Source organism: Calliphora vicina, chromosome 5 (genome assembly GCF_958450345.1).
Source record: "Calliphora vicina chromosome 5, idCalVici1.1, whole genome shotgun sequence".
NCBI classification, from domain to species: Eukaryota; Metazoa; Arthropoda; class Insecta; order Diptera; family Calliphoridae; genus Calliphora; species Calliphora vicina.
Window position 1 is genome coordinate 96,040,659 of NC_088784.1, and position 16,381 is coordinate 96,057,039.

At 27.8% G+C, this 16,381-nt stretch overlaps 1 protein-coding gene across 3 annotated transcripts in view; it reads right to left on the reverse strand.

The window, feature by feature from the left end:
- robo1 (roundabout 1) overlaps positions 1–16,381 on the reverse strand; it is a 170,565-nt gene that overhangs the window by 73,845 nt on the left and 80,339 nt on the right. For all 3 annotated transcript variants that reach the window (XM_065510997.1, XM_065510996.1, XM_065510995.1), the window contains exons 2-3: positions 5,754–5,875; positions 2,996–3,176 (exon numbers count right to left, since the gene is read on the reverse strand). In XM_065510997.1, the coding sequence (XP_065367069.1) occupies positions 2,996–3,176; positions 5,754–5,875 (303 nt within the window). The remainder of the gene's footprint in view (positions 1–2,995; positions 3,177–5,753; positions 5,876–16,381) is intronic.

The following is a 16,381-nucleotide window of genomic DNA, read 5'->3' on the forward strand; positions in this document are numbered from 1 at the left end:
TTTATTTCAGCAAAAAAATTGTTCGTCTTATTTTTATCAAAAGATTGTTCGACTTTTTTTAGAAAAGTATCCATTTTGGAACTTCTCAGCAAAAAATTGTTCGAATCTTCTTCATCAAATTGATTGTTCGACTTTTCAGCAACATATCAATCGACTTTTTTTCATCAAAAGATTGTTCGATAGAACAAAATCGAGCAAAAAAATCCATTGTTCGTACTTTTCAGCAAAAAGTCAATTGTTTGACTTATTTCAGAAAAAAATAGATTGTTCGACTTTTTGTCATCAAAAGAGATTTTTAGCTGAATAAAAATCAATTGTTGGACTTATTTCAGCAAAAAAAAATTTCGACTTATTTCCATCAAAAAATTGTTCGACTTTTTTTCGACCTTTTGAGCCAAAAATTGATTGTTCGACTTCTTTCAGCAAAAAATTGCTCGAATCTTCATTAAAAAATTTATTGTTCGAACTTTTTCAGCAAAAAATCAATCGTTCGACTTTTTTCATCACGAGATTGTTCAAGATTTTTTTATCAAGTGATTGTTCAACTTTTTTTCATCAAGAGATTGTTCGATTTTTTTCATCAAAAGACCTTTTCAGCAAAAAATCGATTGTTCGACCTTTCCAGCAAAAAATCAATTATTGGAAAAAAAAATCGGTAAAGGTCGAACTTTAAATCTAAAAATTAATTTTTTCAGCAAACAATTGTTCGTCGTATTTTCATCAAAAGATTGTTTGACTTTTTTTCGGAAAAAAAATCGATTTTCCGACCCTTCAGCCAAAAATTGATTGTTCGACTTATTTCAGCAAACAATTGTTCGAATCTTATTCAGCAAAAAAAGTCGTTTGATGACTTTTTTTTCATTAAAAGATAGTTCGACTTTTTTAGAACAAAATAAATTCTTCGACTTATTTCATCAAAAAATCGATTGTTCGACCTTTTCAGCAAAAATTCAATTGTTTGCTTTATTTTAGAAAAAATAGATTGTTCGACTGTATTCATCAAAAGATTTCAGCCAAAAATCAATTGTTCGAATTATTTCAGCAAAAAAAATTTCGACTTAGTTCCATCAAAAGATTGTTCAACTTTTTTTCAGAAAAAATTAATTTTTCGAACTATTCAGCCAACAATAGATTGTTCGACTTATTTTAGCAAAAAATTGTTAGAATCTTCTCCAGGAAATAGATTGTTAGACTTTTTCAGCGAAAAATCAATCGACCTTTTTCATCAAAAGATTGTTTGACTTTTTGCAGAATAAAAAATCAGCAAAAAAATTGATTGTTCAAACTTTTCAGAAAAAAATCAACTGTTTGACTTATTTCAGATAAAAATAGATTGTTCGACTTTTTTCATCAAAAGATTGTCGAATCGATTTTATTATTGTTCGCCCCTTTAAGCACAAAAATTTATTGTTTGACTTATTTCATTGAAATTTATCGACCCTTCGTCAGCAAAAAAATCGTTTGACTTATTTCAGCCAAAAATAGATTGTACGATTTGATTTCATCAAAAGATTCTTACTATTTTTCAGCAACAATTGATTGTTCGACGTATTTCAGCAAAAAATAAACTGTTCGACTCTTTTTCAGAAAAAATTGATTTTTCAACCTTTTCAGCAAAAAATTGATTATTCGACTTATTTTAACAAAAAAATTGTTCGACTCTTCGTAGAAAAAAAATCGTTTGTTCACTTTTTCAAAAACTAAATGTTCGACTTATGTCAATAATCTTTTGATGATTTTATATCATCAAAAGATTATTCGACTTTTTTCGAGTTTTTAAAGCTCACTTTTCCTCCTACCCAATATTAACGCTTTCATGGAAGTGTATTAAACAAAATATAATACATTTGTTGACAGCAGCCCTTCATCTTCATAATTTCTGAATGAAATTTTCTCAGTTTATACTTTAAGATTATAGTTTATGTGCTAAGAAATGTGCTTGTATTAAATAATAAAGCATTCATATTTTTAAATACTTCGTGCTGTGCTAATTTTAAAATAATATTCCTACAGCTTCATCGTGTCATAAGCAATTATTAACCCTTTCGATGCCAGATTTTTCCACAGACTACTTTTGCTAAATGGAAGTTTTTTTTTGGTTATTCGTTTCGAATTTGGTACTTTATTTAAGAAAGTACCATTTTTCAAAACTGTACTTTTAACTTAGCCTTATCTGTCGTCATATTTTTTTCATTTCATTGGGTGCTTAACAAAATAACAGTAAAATCGTTTATTTTGGGTAAAAGTAACAAATTTTAATAGTTTATTTTTAATATCTTTACTGTGTCACATTATTTTAGTCTCACTTTATAAATTTTTCAAAGTAAAAACCATAAAAATGAAATATTTTCTAATAAATTACCAAACAGTGCTCTACCTCACACTACCTCCCCCTCAACCACAGAAGAAACTAACACGAGTTGTAATATAAAGCATGAACAGACTCTGGTAAAATTTGTCAACTCCAGGGAGAAAAGCAACACTAGCGACACATGTAATACAAAATTCTAACACAAAAATTCCAGAAACTGAAAATGTATTCCTGTAAAGGCAAAAAAAATTAAACTAAAACTAAAAAGCCGTGTTAAAATATATTTTAAATGAAGCGCTTAACATAGATTGCTGTCTGGAAACAAAACACATGAATGTGGCATAAACACGTTGCAAGCAGCAGCAGCAGCAGCAGCAAAGAAAAAAGAACTGGAACATTATTTTATCATGTTGAAAATCGACAATTGATGTTTAGTTAACAAACAGTCGAAATGATAGATTTATGACCATATTTTCTTGTGTACATTAAGCTAAAAACTGTGCAAACAGTGGGCCTACATTTTTGTCACACTTTGCCAGAGTGGCTGTTGTTTGTGGTTTCATTTTTAATAAGTGTTAATTATTCGCCAACACTTAATGTGCTAAAGACACTTTTAATATTGTTTTTGCTTCTTTTTTTTATAGTTTAGTTTTATTTTTTTTTGTAATAAATTTTTGCACTTACCCGCAATTTGCAGTGTGGCATGTCTGCTTACTGCTTTGCCGACATGATTTTTGGCCACACACCAATAGATACCGCTGTCTTGTTCCTTTTTACTCTGCATGGTGCGATAGAAGAACAGGGCACCATCTTTGAATAACACACGATGGGTTTTTTTATCATTCGTATTCACCGGTTCGCCATCCTAAAAGGGAAAATGGAAAGAATGCAAGAAATAGTTAGTATAAATTTGCAGTAAAATTTATGTATTTTTATATATTTTAAGATTTGTTTATATTTTCGTTTTAGGGTTTTTCAATTTTATTTTAAGTTGTTTGTATATTTAAGTGTTTTTGCTATAAATTGAGCTATAAATTGTTGGGGATCAATAAATTTTACTTTCTTTGGCATTTGGTTAAGTTTTTTCGATTTTATTTTTTACAATAGATAGAGAAATACAGCTGGTGTTAGACAGACAATTTGAAGTCTATGAATTAAGGAAAGGTGTTATTACCAAATGAGTGAATTAATTCAAATTATTATGAACTTATATAAGGCGTTCAAAAGATACTTAATCTATTTTAAATCATACACCAACAATATGGTTGCGGCAGTCATATGCATGATTATAGTGATCATAATATTGTTGAATTAATTTTAAACCGTTTCAATAGGGTCCATTCCTAAAGCAAATGAATGCCTTAGGAATGGAATTATTTTCAAAACTGCCACCTGTTGGATTACATGGAGGGACGGATGGACGGACATCGTTAAATCGGTTCAGAAAGCTACAAATATCAGTTGAAACACACAGTAAACTTCTACTACCGTATAAATTTCAACAACATATGTACTTATTTATACATATTACAAGAACAATCCACTGTGGGAAAGAATCCGAAAAGCCAGAAGTGCAATATTTTTGAAGGAGGGAGTTTTAAAGTGGCATATTTTTGAATCTAAATGAGATATTGACTTATTTTTTTGTAAAACCAAAAATTATCTCATCTAAACAAAAAAAAATATTACGGAATAAATGTGGATCAAATTGTTGCAATATTTGCAATCCTATTAAAATTTTGATACAAATTTTAGTTTTAGAAACTCAATAAATATGTAATAAAATCTTGATTTATTAACAAAAATCAATGAAGTTTTCAATGTTTTTTAAATTTGCCATTCAAAATAACAAAGTGTAAAAAATCTTGTCAAAAGGTCAAAGGGAATCCCGCAATTCCTAAAAATTGCAGAGAAAATCTCATAAATGGTATTTTTTACAATTTTGCTCATAGGGTCCACATTTCCATCCCAGCTGAGAAAATACTTTGGGGATAAATAGGGAACACATGAAGGTTTCCAAAGCTGCTCTCCCTTTTCTGATCCCAGCTTTGGGATTTTAGAAAAATGTGAGTCAAAGTTGAAATTTTGATAAAAAATAGGTCACATTCCGAAGGGAGTAGGGTCAACATATTCGAAAATTGGGAGATGTTTTTTATACAAAAATGTTTTACGTAAAGATACCTTATAGAAAACTATAAAATTGTTGTATGTTCTTAAAGAAAGTTTTTTTTTAATAAAAAAAAGATTTCTCCCAAAAAAACTGCAAAAATCTACTATTTTTTGAATTTTGTTTTATTTTTGGATCCATAATCGATATTGATCTGAAATCTTTTGTATATTATTGGTAATTTCGTTTTCTAACTAACAAAAAAAAATCGAGTTCATAGTTGTATTTTCTTAAAGAAAGTTTTTTTTAATAAAAAAAAGATTTCTCCCAAAAAACTGCAAAAATCTACTATTTTTTGAATTTTTGTTTATTTTTTGATCCATAATCGATATTGCTCTGAAATCTTTTGTATATTATTGGTAATTTAGTTTTCTAACTAACATAAAAAATCGAGTCCATTGGCTCCAAAAATGTGGCCTATATTTTTAAAAAAGCGGGCCAAGGTATGGCAAAATTTTAAAATTCAATTTTGAAATGGCTATAACTCGGAAATTGTGAGAGATAAAGAGCACATGCAAGCATGTTTTTTTCAAGAACTTGCCGAGAGCTTTCCAAACAAAAGCTTTGAAATCGGATTGGAAACAAAAAAATTGCACTTGTTTAAAAATTTTACATGTCGAAGATACTCTATTTGAGCCTCCATAGCGCCGCCCCAGGAAAATTTGTAGGCCCCATTTTAATAACATAAACTCGAATACTCTTTGGCTACTTTCATGTCAAATTTTGTCCTGATTGGACCAGCCGATTAGGAATGCCGTTTTTATTTCCAAAAAATTACGATTCTGCCTCACTGTTAAATTTTTTTTCCAGGTTGATAAACATTTTAAATCATAATTAGTTTGCACTTTATCCGATTTAGATGATTTTCAATAGGAACATACTTAGAATAATGATAACTAACTTAAAAAAATCTCATGGATTTTCATTCAGTATTTTGGACGTGAGTGTGATTTAAACACACCACAGACAAATACAGCTCAATAAATTTGGAAAGCTATACACATTAAGTGTATAAATATATACTTTCTTGAGATCTTAGATTAATATTTCTCATGGTTGATAAACTTATATATTGATACACTCATTCATCTCATAAAGTCTTGTAAATTCTTAGATAATTTACAGGTTTTTCCAATTTTATCATTATATAACTATATTTTCGTTACGCAGTGTATATTACAACTACTTTTTTTATTTTTGTTATATTTTCTTTAACTTTTTTTCTTCCCAAAACTAAAACAATTTCATTTAGAGCAAGTTGCCTGATAAACTTACCTTAAACCATTCAATTGTCGGTTCGGGTTTACCCTCAACTTTACAATTCAATGTAGCAGGTTCATTCTTTTTAACCACCAAATCCGTGGGATGTTCAATTATACGCGGTGATTGATATTGAGCTGCAAATAGACAAGATAAAAAAAACATTTTAAAACAATTGGTTTTCTTGCTGTTTTAGTTTTTGTTTTTAGTTTCCTTTAAAAACTTTTCAAACTAAATTTCTAATGAAATTGGGTTTATGATAATGGTTAGAGGAATTTAAGTAGATTTAATATTATTTTCTAGCATGTTTTAAATCAATTAACTTAAATTAGTTTTAATAATGTTGGAATACTAATAAAATATTAAAACTGCAGTATATTTTTAATTGAATATTAGCTTTATAAATATTTTGAATTTTTTTTTCAAAATATTTTATGGATATTTTTTTGCTATAAATTGAAATTAATACTGTAGATTTTATGCACATCATAACCCAAATAATATGCAAATATTTAAGCTCATTAAAAATGAAAATCACGTTTTTGTGGCAACTAAATTCATACATACAACAAGACACAGACTCATTCATTCATACATTGTAGGTATCTGCATGCAGATATAAATGAGCTTATATACATATAAGCTGCAGTTTGTTTTAAAACAAACTGAAAAATATGAAAATAATAATAATAATAATAGTAATTGATAAGCATGTTAAGCAAATTATTAGAAACTACACTAATACTGGCACCATCATCTTCATCACACCATCATCAACATCACAGCACAGCCACTGCAATGCAATGCACGGCTGTCATGACAACCACGATTTGAATGTCATCATTAGGCGAGTTAACACAAACACGTCCTTACCCCGTTCATACGTTTTCTATTGACTTTATGTGCAATTTTAAACATGATTTGCCTTATGATAATAAGCTCCCATCCATGCAGCCAACCATCCAGCCAGTCATCATCATTATAATGCCACATTTATGCTGCATGCTCGTCTAGAACCTTATTTACCTTATCATGTGGTTTCACATTTGTTCGCTCAGCCAGTTTTGCATACGGTTTTTGCTGCATATTGTTGTTAAGCATAATGTGTCACATCATGTCTTGTTTTATGTTTTCCACCACTCTAATAGAAATATCATCCTGTACAAATTGATCATTAAATATGTTAAACAGGATACCAAACAATACCGAATAAGAGGAAGCCAGCTAGCTAGACTGCGCTTGCTTAAGACATTTTCTTTTAATGAAGTTATAGTGTTACATGTATGCTTAAAGATTTCTATAAATTTCTAGGATCTAAACAAAATATAAAAACTCCAGTATTTTTAAATATAATTTGTAAAATTCACAAGCTATTGTGTTTAAAAAAAAATCGATTTTTTATGATTTCATATCTGCAAACACAATTCATACTGCATTCAATACAAATCTGCAAAATTTTGTACCACATTTATGCATAAGAACTATCATAAACTTTTTTATAACTTTTATAAAATCAGATGATATAAATACAACTCATGCAATACCCAGCAAAAACTTGCAATTACTTTGCAATGACTACTACATACCGACTGCATTACACAGAAGTAGTTGTATAATGAGACTTATTTATTATATGTTACCTAACTGCTTACAGTCTAGTCCCATGGTAGGCGTTCATATTGTTGAGGTTACGATGATTTTCGTCAAACAACCCGAATGTGAACAAAAGAGCTTAAAAATACACACAATTCATTCAGTTTCTTGATGTTGTTGTGGATATTTTATTTTTTACCCAAAAGAGCACACAAATTAAATGCCTCTTTTTGCGTACCACTGGTCTAGTCATTTGCATAAGCATATTATGTATTGGGACATTTAAGACATTACCTGTAACTAGTTTGGTAAGCACTTGCCTCCAATGACATAAAAGTGAAAAAATAATGAGCTAAAATGATATTGTGATTGATTTCACCACTTAGAAGAGCCAGAATTTAGCATTGTAACTTATTACACTTCGCAATGAAAGTTTTTGCTGGGAAGTTTGTGAATTGAACAATTATTTAAAGTTTTCCAATAAAGAGCTAAAGAGAGGATGTTGAAATTGAAAACGAGGTACTAAAGCTCGATGTATGCCAACATTTCTAGGAGGCATTCCCGAACTAGTGATTTAAAATATAATTTAGTGTGACAACTAAATGCATAGCTACGTAACTAGATATTTCAAAACGTGCTAAGCTTGAGTCTTTTGGATTGTAATGAGTAGTCAACGCATTGTATTCACATATTGGTTACATATTGACATTTAGATCACTAGCTACCTAACTGGTTACTTAATCAGCTACATAACTAGTTATTTTAACATGTACGGATGCACATTAACCTCAAATTGTCTGCTAAAAAGACATCTTATACACAGTCCAACAACCGATTGCTTACAAACAATCCTTCCTCCGACAACTCTACTTCGCGCTAGATTACATGGGATGTCAGTATACTTAAGCAAAAAGAAATTAAACTGTATGAGAATTATATCAACACAATTTGTATAAAAACAGTTTGTACGAATTACTTACAAAAAGTGCAATACAAAATAAACGTTTCAAGAGACTACACTCTATATTACTTAGAGACACCTAAGTATCAATTGTCTTCACTCCAGATTACATGGAATGTATAAAGTAAGCAATAGAATTCTCTCTGCACTACAAAGAGCATATATGTGCCAAATGACCTAAAAAAAATTTCAATTGGAGTCTGCCAATATGACATCTTTAAATGTCCGACGCAGATTATCAAGGTATCACAAATGTGAGAGCACCAACACTAAATGATTCTCCCGCATAGATTCGGCAAAATTTGTGTGTTGACCTTGGTTATCTTGAGTTTGAGGTATCTTGATTTTAGTCATAAGTCTATGTAGCTTATAAGCATAAACTTATGGTCAGAAAACCCATAAAGAAAAAATCAAGCGGGGTCAAATCTCTCTCTCTCAACCTGAGAAATTGCTCAAATTTCTACGGAAATATTTAGAAACTTAAAGTGAAATTAGAATAATTTAAGAATTAAGGAAAACTTAATTCTTAAATTGTACTAGAAAATGATTTCCTAATTTTTTTTCTTCAAAATTTCATTATTATTTTTTTTTTGAATTTTTACAAAAAAATTCTAAATTTATTCTGAAAATAATTTTATGATAAAATTTTTTTTTTCAAAATTTCATTTTTATTTATTTTTTTTTATTTAAAAAAAAAAATTCTAAATTTATTACTGAAAATAATTTTATGATAAAAATTTTTTTTTGGTGAATCCAGATATAGATCAAAAAAGTGTAGGGTGTAATAAAGTAGAAATTTTAGAATCTAGAACCCGCATATTTTCACAATCCTACAAAGTGAGTATGGGCTTAAATAAAACAAATAGATTTTACTTTTAAGTTTGTTCTAAAATAGCTCACAATTGGAGATTTCCATAGTTTTATAACAAATTTCTAAATATTAAATAAAATAAAAAATCTACCAATTGTGCAAAAATTATCAGGGATTTTTCGGATTTTACTTGGACAATTTACAATCGTTTGAAGTGTGTGATAGCTGGGTTTATTCAGAACAAATAGGGCTTTTCAAATATTTTAGATATTACTAAGAAATGGGGATTATACCGTCCGACAAATAGAGAAAAAATTCGTTAGACACGAACCGGATGATATGCGTCGGAAACTATAAATTTAATGGAGGAAAACTGTGTTTTCAGTTTTTCATTTCGTGATCCTTCAAAGAAGTAGATTTTTCAAAAAATATTTAAAAATTCTCCTGCTATTCCAACAATGACAAATTGTATGTCAAAAGAACAAAAATATTGTCCCAACACCCACCTTAAAGTATAACAATCTGCTCAGGATCACTTTGTGAGTCGACTGAGCGATGTCCGTCCGTCTGTCCGTCCATCCATGTAAACTTTGTAATCAAACTACAGGTCGCAGGTTTAAAGATAATTCGACAAAATTTGGCACAAACCTTTATATTGCCCCAAGGACAAAGAATGTTGAATTTTTTTAGAATCAGCCCATTATTTATCCTAGCCCGCATACAATTGGCCTATTTGAAAATAGTTAAGCTCTCATAAATATCTTAATTATAAACATATTGAAACCAAATTCAGCACAATTAAGTTTTATGTAAGCCGAACTCTCATGACCAAAATTCGTGACTATCGGTCAACAATATTCCATAGCTCCCATATAAGCAACATTCTCGAAAATGTCATTAATATACATAAATCTCTGAAATATGTCAGTATCCAAACAAAATTCAACACAAATTTGTTTCATATATTCGCAATTAATTCCACCAAATTTTGTGACGATTGGTCCATAATTAGTCATAGCTCTCATATAAGGCCCACTACCGAAAATGTGTGTATTCAAATAAGATTCAACACAAATAAGTTTCATATCAAAATAAAACTCTTTATAATCATATACCCGGTGTAGAGTATCATAAGGTCGGGCTTGCCCGACTATACCATTTTACTTGTTTATTAAAAAGTTTTCTTCGTTGCTTTTCACAACAATAAAATATAAAAAATAAAATAATTCAAATTTAAAAATATTTTTTAACACTTAAGTAGTTAAGATAGAAGGATGAAATTTTTGCATGTGGTATTCAATATTTGGATCTTTAACTCACTATTTTTAAAAAGAAAAATTATTGGAAATCTAAAAGGATATTCAAGGATAAAAATTTTAAAGGACATTTTTGACATCTTTTGATCCTTACAGGATAAAATAGAAATAATACGAAATATTTTACAACTCTTCTTGATCATTTGACACCAAATTTGACATAGTAGGATGATTAGAAGTATTTTAAAACTTTTTTTAAAAATTAATTCCTCTGAAAATTTGAAGTCCTTTTAAAAGGAAACAGGATCACGAAATGAAAAACCCCATTTAATTTATTGTTTCAGACGTATATCATCCGGTTTGTGTCTAATATTGAGTGTCGTATGGTGTTATCAGGAGATTTAAGGTGTCTCTTTGAATTTATCTAAAAAGGTGTTATTTACTCTAGGTCATTACATGATTTAATTTTATAGATTCATTTCTGAGATAACTAAGCTAATTAATATTTATTATTTGAATTCTTAAACTAGATAGATGCTCACAAACAATTTCGATATTTTACATTATTTATTAAATCTATTCAAATTGCTTATACTTGTGTAAACCTGAGAGTCACTTGCTCTATACCTTATATATGAATTCTTCATACAAGATACACCTTCAAGGAAGGATTGATGATGGTCTTTTGGGTTTTTGTCTACTAAATATTTATGAATTCTATGGCAATGGCCACAACTGCAACGACAATAATAATGACGACGGTGATGATGATGATGATGGTTGTTAAATGCAAGTTGAGACATTGTAGTAAGTTGATGTTTCCCTTTTGTTGTTGTTTAACAGACAAACAATTTAAACGTTAAAAATGTTGTTAACTTCTTTCTATGTGACTGTGGCTGAATGACTGACTGCCTGCCCGTTTAGTTTAGCTAACTTGACTAACATGTCTATTTCTAAGTCTGTCTGTCTGTCCGTCCGTCTGTCCTTTTGTCCATAGTTTTAAGCATGCATCTGTTAGCTGGTACTTGCATACTTTCTGTCCGTCCGTCTGTATATTTTGTGTGTGTATTTAAATGTTGTTCATGTTGTCGTTTGTTGAAGTTTTTCTGTCATTTTATGTTTCTTTTTTGTATGTATAAAATTTTAAATTAGCATATAAAAAAGTTTTTCATTTTATTATACATACATAGATATATTTTTTTAAGTTTTTTTCTTACTTGTTATTTTAGATGTGTAAAGCAAAAAAAAATGACAAAAACATTGGCAACATGGTAATTACAGTCCACACATACGCATATTAAATGAGTGAATTACAACAGGAATGTCAAACGAAAAAAAAATCTAAAAAAAAACTCCCCTGCTTTAGGTTTTGTAAGTAAGTGAGACTGTGTTGGTTTAGTTAGGATCCGCTTAAGTTAGTCAAAGAGTTTGTCATCAAGTTGGTGACAGTCATTACTTTGACATCACTAGAAAAACTAGTTACAGGTAAGGGCTATAATAACTAGTTGTTTTATAAGGACTTACAATATAATGTGAATATATAAAACAATTTTTAATAATTTAAACATTTTATAACCTTTTTTCCAAATATTTTAATTTTGGCTGCATTTCATTTCCTAATTATATTTGAAATGAATATTTTTGAATAAATATTATAAAAGACCTATTTATTCTGCATAAAACCAGCTATCCTTCACTGCAAACGATTGTAAATTAATAAAGTTGTGGTTGTTTCTGAGAAATACCTGATAATTTTTGCACAATGGGTAGATTTTTTAATTTTATTTAATATTTACAAAATTTGTTATAAAAATAAGCAAATCTCCAGTTATAAACAATTTTATAGCAAACTGAAAAGTGAAAGTAAGACTTTTTGAGTACTAGTCACGCCCACTTTGAGAAAATGTTAAAGTGGGCGGCAAGCAAATTTTTATATTTCTATTTTTTTGTCACAATTTGTTTTTAAATACTATTTGAATTATGATTTTAAAGATTTTTCTAAAATTTAGCCACGCCCACTTTGTAAAAATGTGAAAGTGGGCGGGATCTAAATTCTAAAATTTATAATATTTGTCCTAAATTTGTTTTACATACTATTTGAATTATTATTTAAAATATTTTTTTCCAAATTATTTAAATTAATTAAACCAAAATTATAAATTACTACTTTTTTTATATTTCTCTATTTATAATAAGTTTCAAACTTTTTATAAATTACTATATAATTTCTAAAGGTTATCTTTTTTGATATAGAATTAATGAGGCTTTCAAACTAAGTATTATATTTATTCTGAACAAAACCAAACGATTGTAAATTTCCAAATTTGTGATGGTTTCTCTGAATAGGAAAACTGAAATTATTCTAATAATTGCATAATTGAAATTATTAATATTGAGAAATTTGTTAAAAACCCATGTAAATCTCCATCTATAATCAATTTTAGATCAAACCAAAAGTGAAAGTCAGACTTTTTGATTACTAGTCACGCCCACTTTGAGAAAATGTTAAAGTGGGCGGCAAGCAAATTTTTATATTTCTATTTTTTGTTGTCACAATTTGTTTCTAAATACTATTTGAATTATGATTTTAAAGATTTTTTAAAATTTAGCCACGCCCACTTTATAAAATTGTGAAAGTGGGGTCTAAATTCTAAAATTTATTTTTATTTGTCCTAAATTGGTTTTACATATTATTTGAATTATTATTTAAAGAATTTTTTCCAAATTATTTCAATTAATTAAACCAAAATTAAAAATTACTACTTTTTTATATTTCTCTATTTATAATAAGTTTCAAACTTTTTATAAATTTTCATACATATTTCTAAAGCTTATCTTTTTTGATACAGAATTAATGAGGCTTTCAAACTAAGTATTATATTTATTCTGAACAAAACCAAACGATTGTAAATTTCCAAAGTTATGATGGTTTCTCTGAATAGGAAAACTGAAATTATTCAAATAATTGCAATAATTGCATAATTGAAATTATTAATATTGACAAATTTGTTAAAAAACCATGCAAATCTCCATCTATAATCAATTTTAGATCAAACTCAAAAGTGAAAGTAAGACTTTTTGATTACTAGTCACGCCCACTTTGAGAAAATGTTAAAGTGGGCGGCAAGAAAATTTTTATATTTCTAGTTTTTTTGTCACAATTTGTTTCTAAATACTATTGAATTGTGATTTTAAAGATTTACAAGACTTTTTCTAAAATTTAGTAAAAATTTAATAAAAAAAATTCTTCCCAATTCCAAAATTTTAATTTTCTTTCTTATAAAAGTATTTGTGTATACATTTTTACAAGAATTAGATTTTCTAATTCTGCATATATGGCGCTTTGCAACAAATAATTCAAATGATATTAATTTCAAACAAAATTTGTTAAATAAATGGCTACGAAGTTAAAATTAAAAAAAAAAAAAAATTGTTAATTTTTTATATTTTAAGAAAAATTATTAAATACTTTTAGTTTAGGGTTAGAAATGTGTATATTATTTTGAAGGCCAACAAATTTCCTTTCTATGTCCTTTTAAATATTTTAAATTGATTTAGAAATGACTGCTTTAATATTCTTTAAGTTCTCAAAGTCATATATCAAATACAAGCCAATATTTAAATGTCCCTATTTTGATTAAGTATTAAAACTTTGACATTTAGCAAGCTATTTAAGTGGGGATTAACATACTTTATTCACAATAATTTTCGAAAGTGTTTTTAAATAATAGTAGTTTTTAACAAAAAATTTTAATTTTTGTCATCAATGTTGGAAAATTTTGAAACAAGTGATGAAAAATTTAGAAAAATTTGTTTAAAATTTTTAAAGAAATTTTCAAATATTTTTAATTTTCCTGATGTGTTTTAAAGAAATAAAAATTTTCTTTCCAAGCCTTTTTAACAATTTCAAATCGCTTTGCAAATGACTTTGCTAGGAAACGTTAAGTGCTCATAGTCATACATCAAGCACAAGTCAAAATGTAAATGTCCCTATTTGGATTAAGTATTACAACTTTAACATAAGACTAGAAATTTAAGTGAAGCTTAACTCAATTTGTTTAGAACGAATCAGGCTTAAAAAAAATTCATTCAAATAGTAATCGTTTTAAACAAAAATTTGTAATTTATGGTCATCAAAGTTGAAAAAAATTACAAATTTATATATTTTTTTTGATTTTTAGAAATTTGTATGCATACTATTTCAAAGACCTAAACATTTCCTCTCAAAGTCTTTTTTAAAATTTAAAATCGGTTTGGAAATGACTGGTTTAGGATCCATTAAATGTTCAAAGTCGTACATCAAGTACACTCCAAAATTGAAATATCCCTATTTAGCTAAAGTACCACAACTTAGATATTTGTCATTCGAGTTAAGTTAAAACCAGTTTATTTTATTTAGAATAAATCAGATTTACAAAAACTGTATTCAAATAATGGTCTTTGCAAACAAAAATTTTAAATTAAATGCAGTGAAATTCGAAAATTTTATGAAAAAATTAAATTTTTTTTTAAATCAAAAATTTTCAAATAATTTTTGTTTATTTAAAAATTTAAAAAATGTGAAGATGAAGTATTCAATTATTCCTACTTAGAGGACGTATGAGTAATATTATATTTACGTTTTTACCTTTTAAAAACGGTGGTTTGTTTCCCTTAAACAACTACTTTTTTATTAAAATCCTACACAACATTTTAAATAGTCACTCTTTTTTAATAATTACACACACTTTATAATTGATAAGAATACACTGGTAATACAGTTGATATTAATTCTAACAGCGCCTACGATATACTGTCTCCTCTGCAACTCGCTGTTACTATTTATATACACAGTGCCATCTTCTAGTAGTTTCATGAATTATCTAAAGGACAAAACTAGAATGTTCTATTTCCATAATGATCATCTAGAGCTTTTAGCAGCTTTAATGTTAATATTAGCAGATTTAACAGTTAATTTTAATGTACATATAAACAATGTTAATAACAGCGTGGAAGGAAGAAAAGGAAGAAAATCATATTTTTGTTTCAGTTTTTAACTCTTACTCTTCTATAAATAAAAATTTCCTATTTAGTAGCTCATTTCATGTGTAGGGCTTTTACAAGCCGTTTTATACCCACAATTGTTGTTTACATTAAATATTCAGTTTTACAGAAAAAAGTTCTGTTTAAAAACAACATAAAAATTAAATATTTTTTTTATATTTTATTTTTTTGTATTTATAACTAGGTGTGTTTATTTATAAATTTAAACAAATTATACAATTATAATTATAAATATGATAATTTTGTTGTTATTCTACAAATATTGTACATGTATTATACGTTTTGTCATTTTTACTGCTCATGATTGTCACTGTCAGAGACAGACAGACTTTATATATTTGCTGCAACATTTTGCCAGCTTTATGTTTTACACATTACATGTATTTAACAGGAAACTAAATCAACTAAATTACAGAAAATTATAATATTTTGCATATGAAAAGGCAAATTAGCTTGACAACATATAGTGGAAGTAATTTAATAATTATATTTAACAAATATGTAGACAAATATAGACAACACTGCATTAATTAATTATAATTTATGAACAAACAACCAGAAAAAAATTTTAGTGAATTACCCAGCCCCTAAATTTTTATTTTATTTTTATAATCCACTAGACCATTTTACACAAAAACACATCTTTTGACTTTTTAGTCCATTAAAATTTATCTGTAGTTTGTCATTAATTTTCTAACAAAATTGACAGTTTTATGGCTTGTTTTTTTTGTGATGTGTGATGATCGAAGCGAGAGTGTGTACCGTCGGTATTGGGTACATCCCCAAAATTGGTTTGTTTTCTATTGGGGTTTATGTTTTTAATCCTAAAGCTTTGGTAATAAAGAAAATACTATCATTTTAATGTAGCGTTTTTAATAGCCTGTTTTATATTTGTTTTTCTTTAAAAATATCTCTCATCAGGAAACATTTTTGTTAAATAGTTTTGAATTTGGAATAGATTTTTATGGGTAGAGGAAAT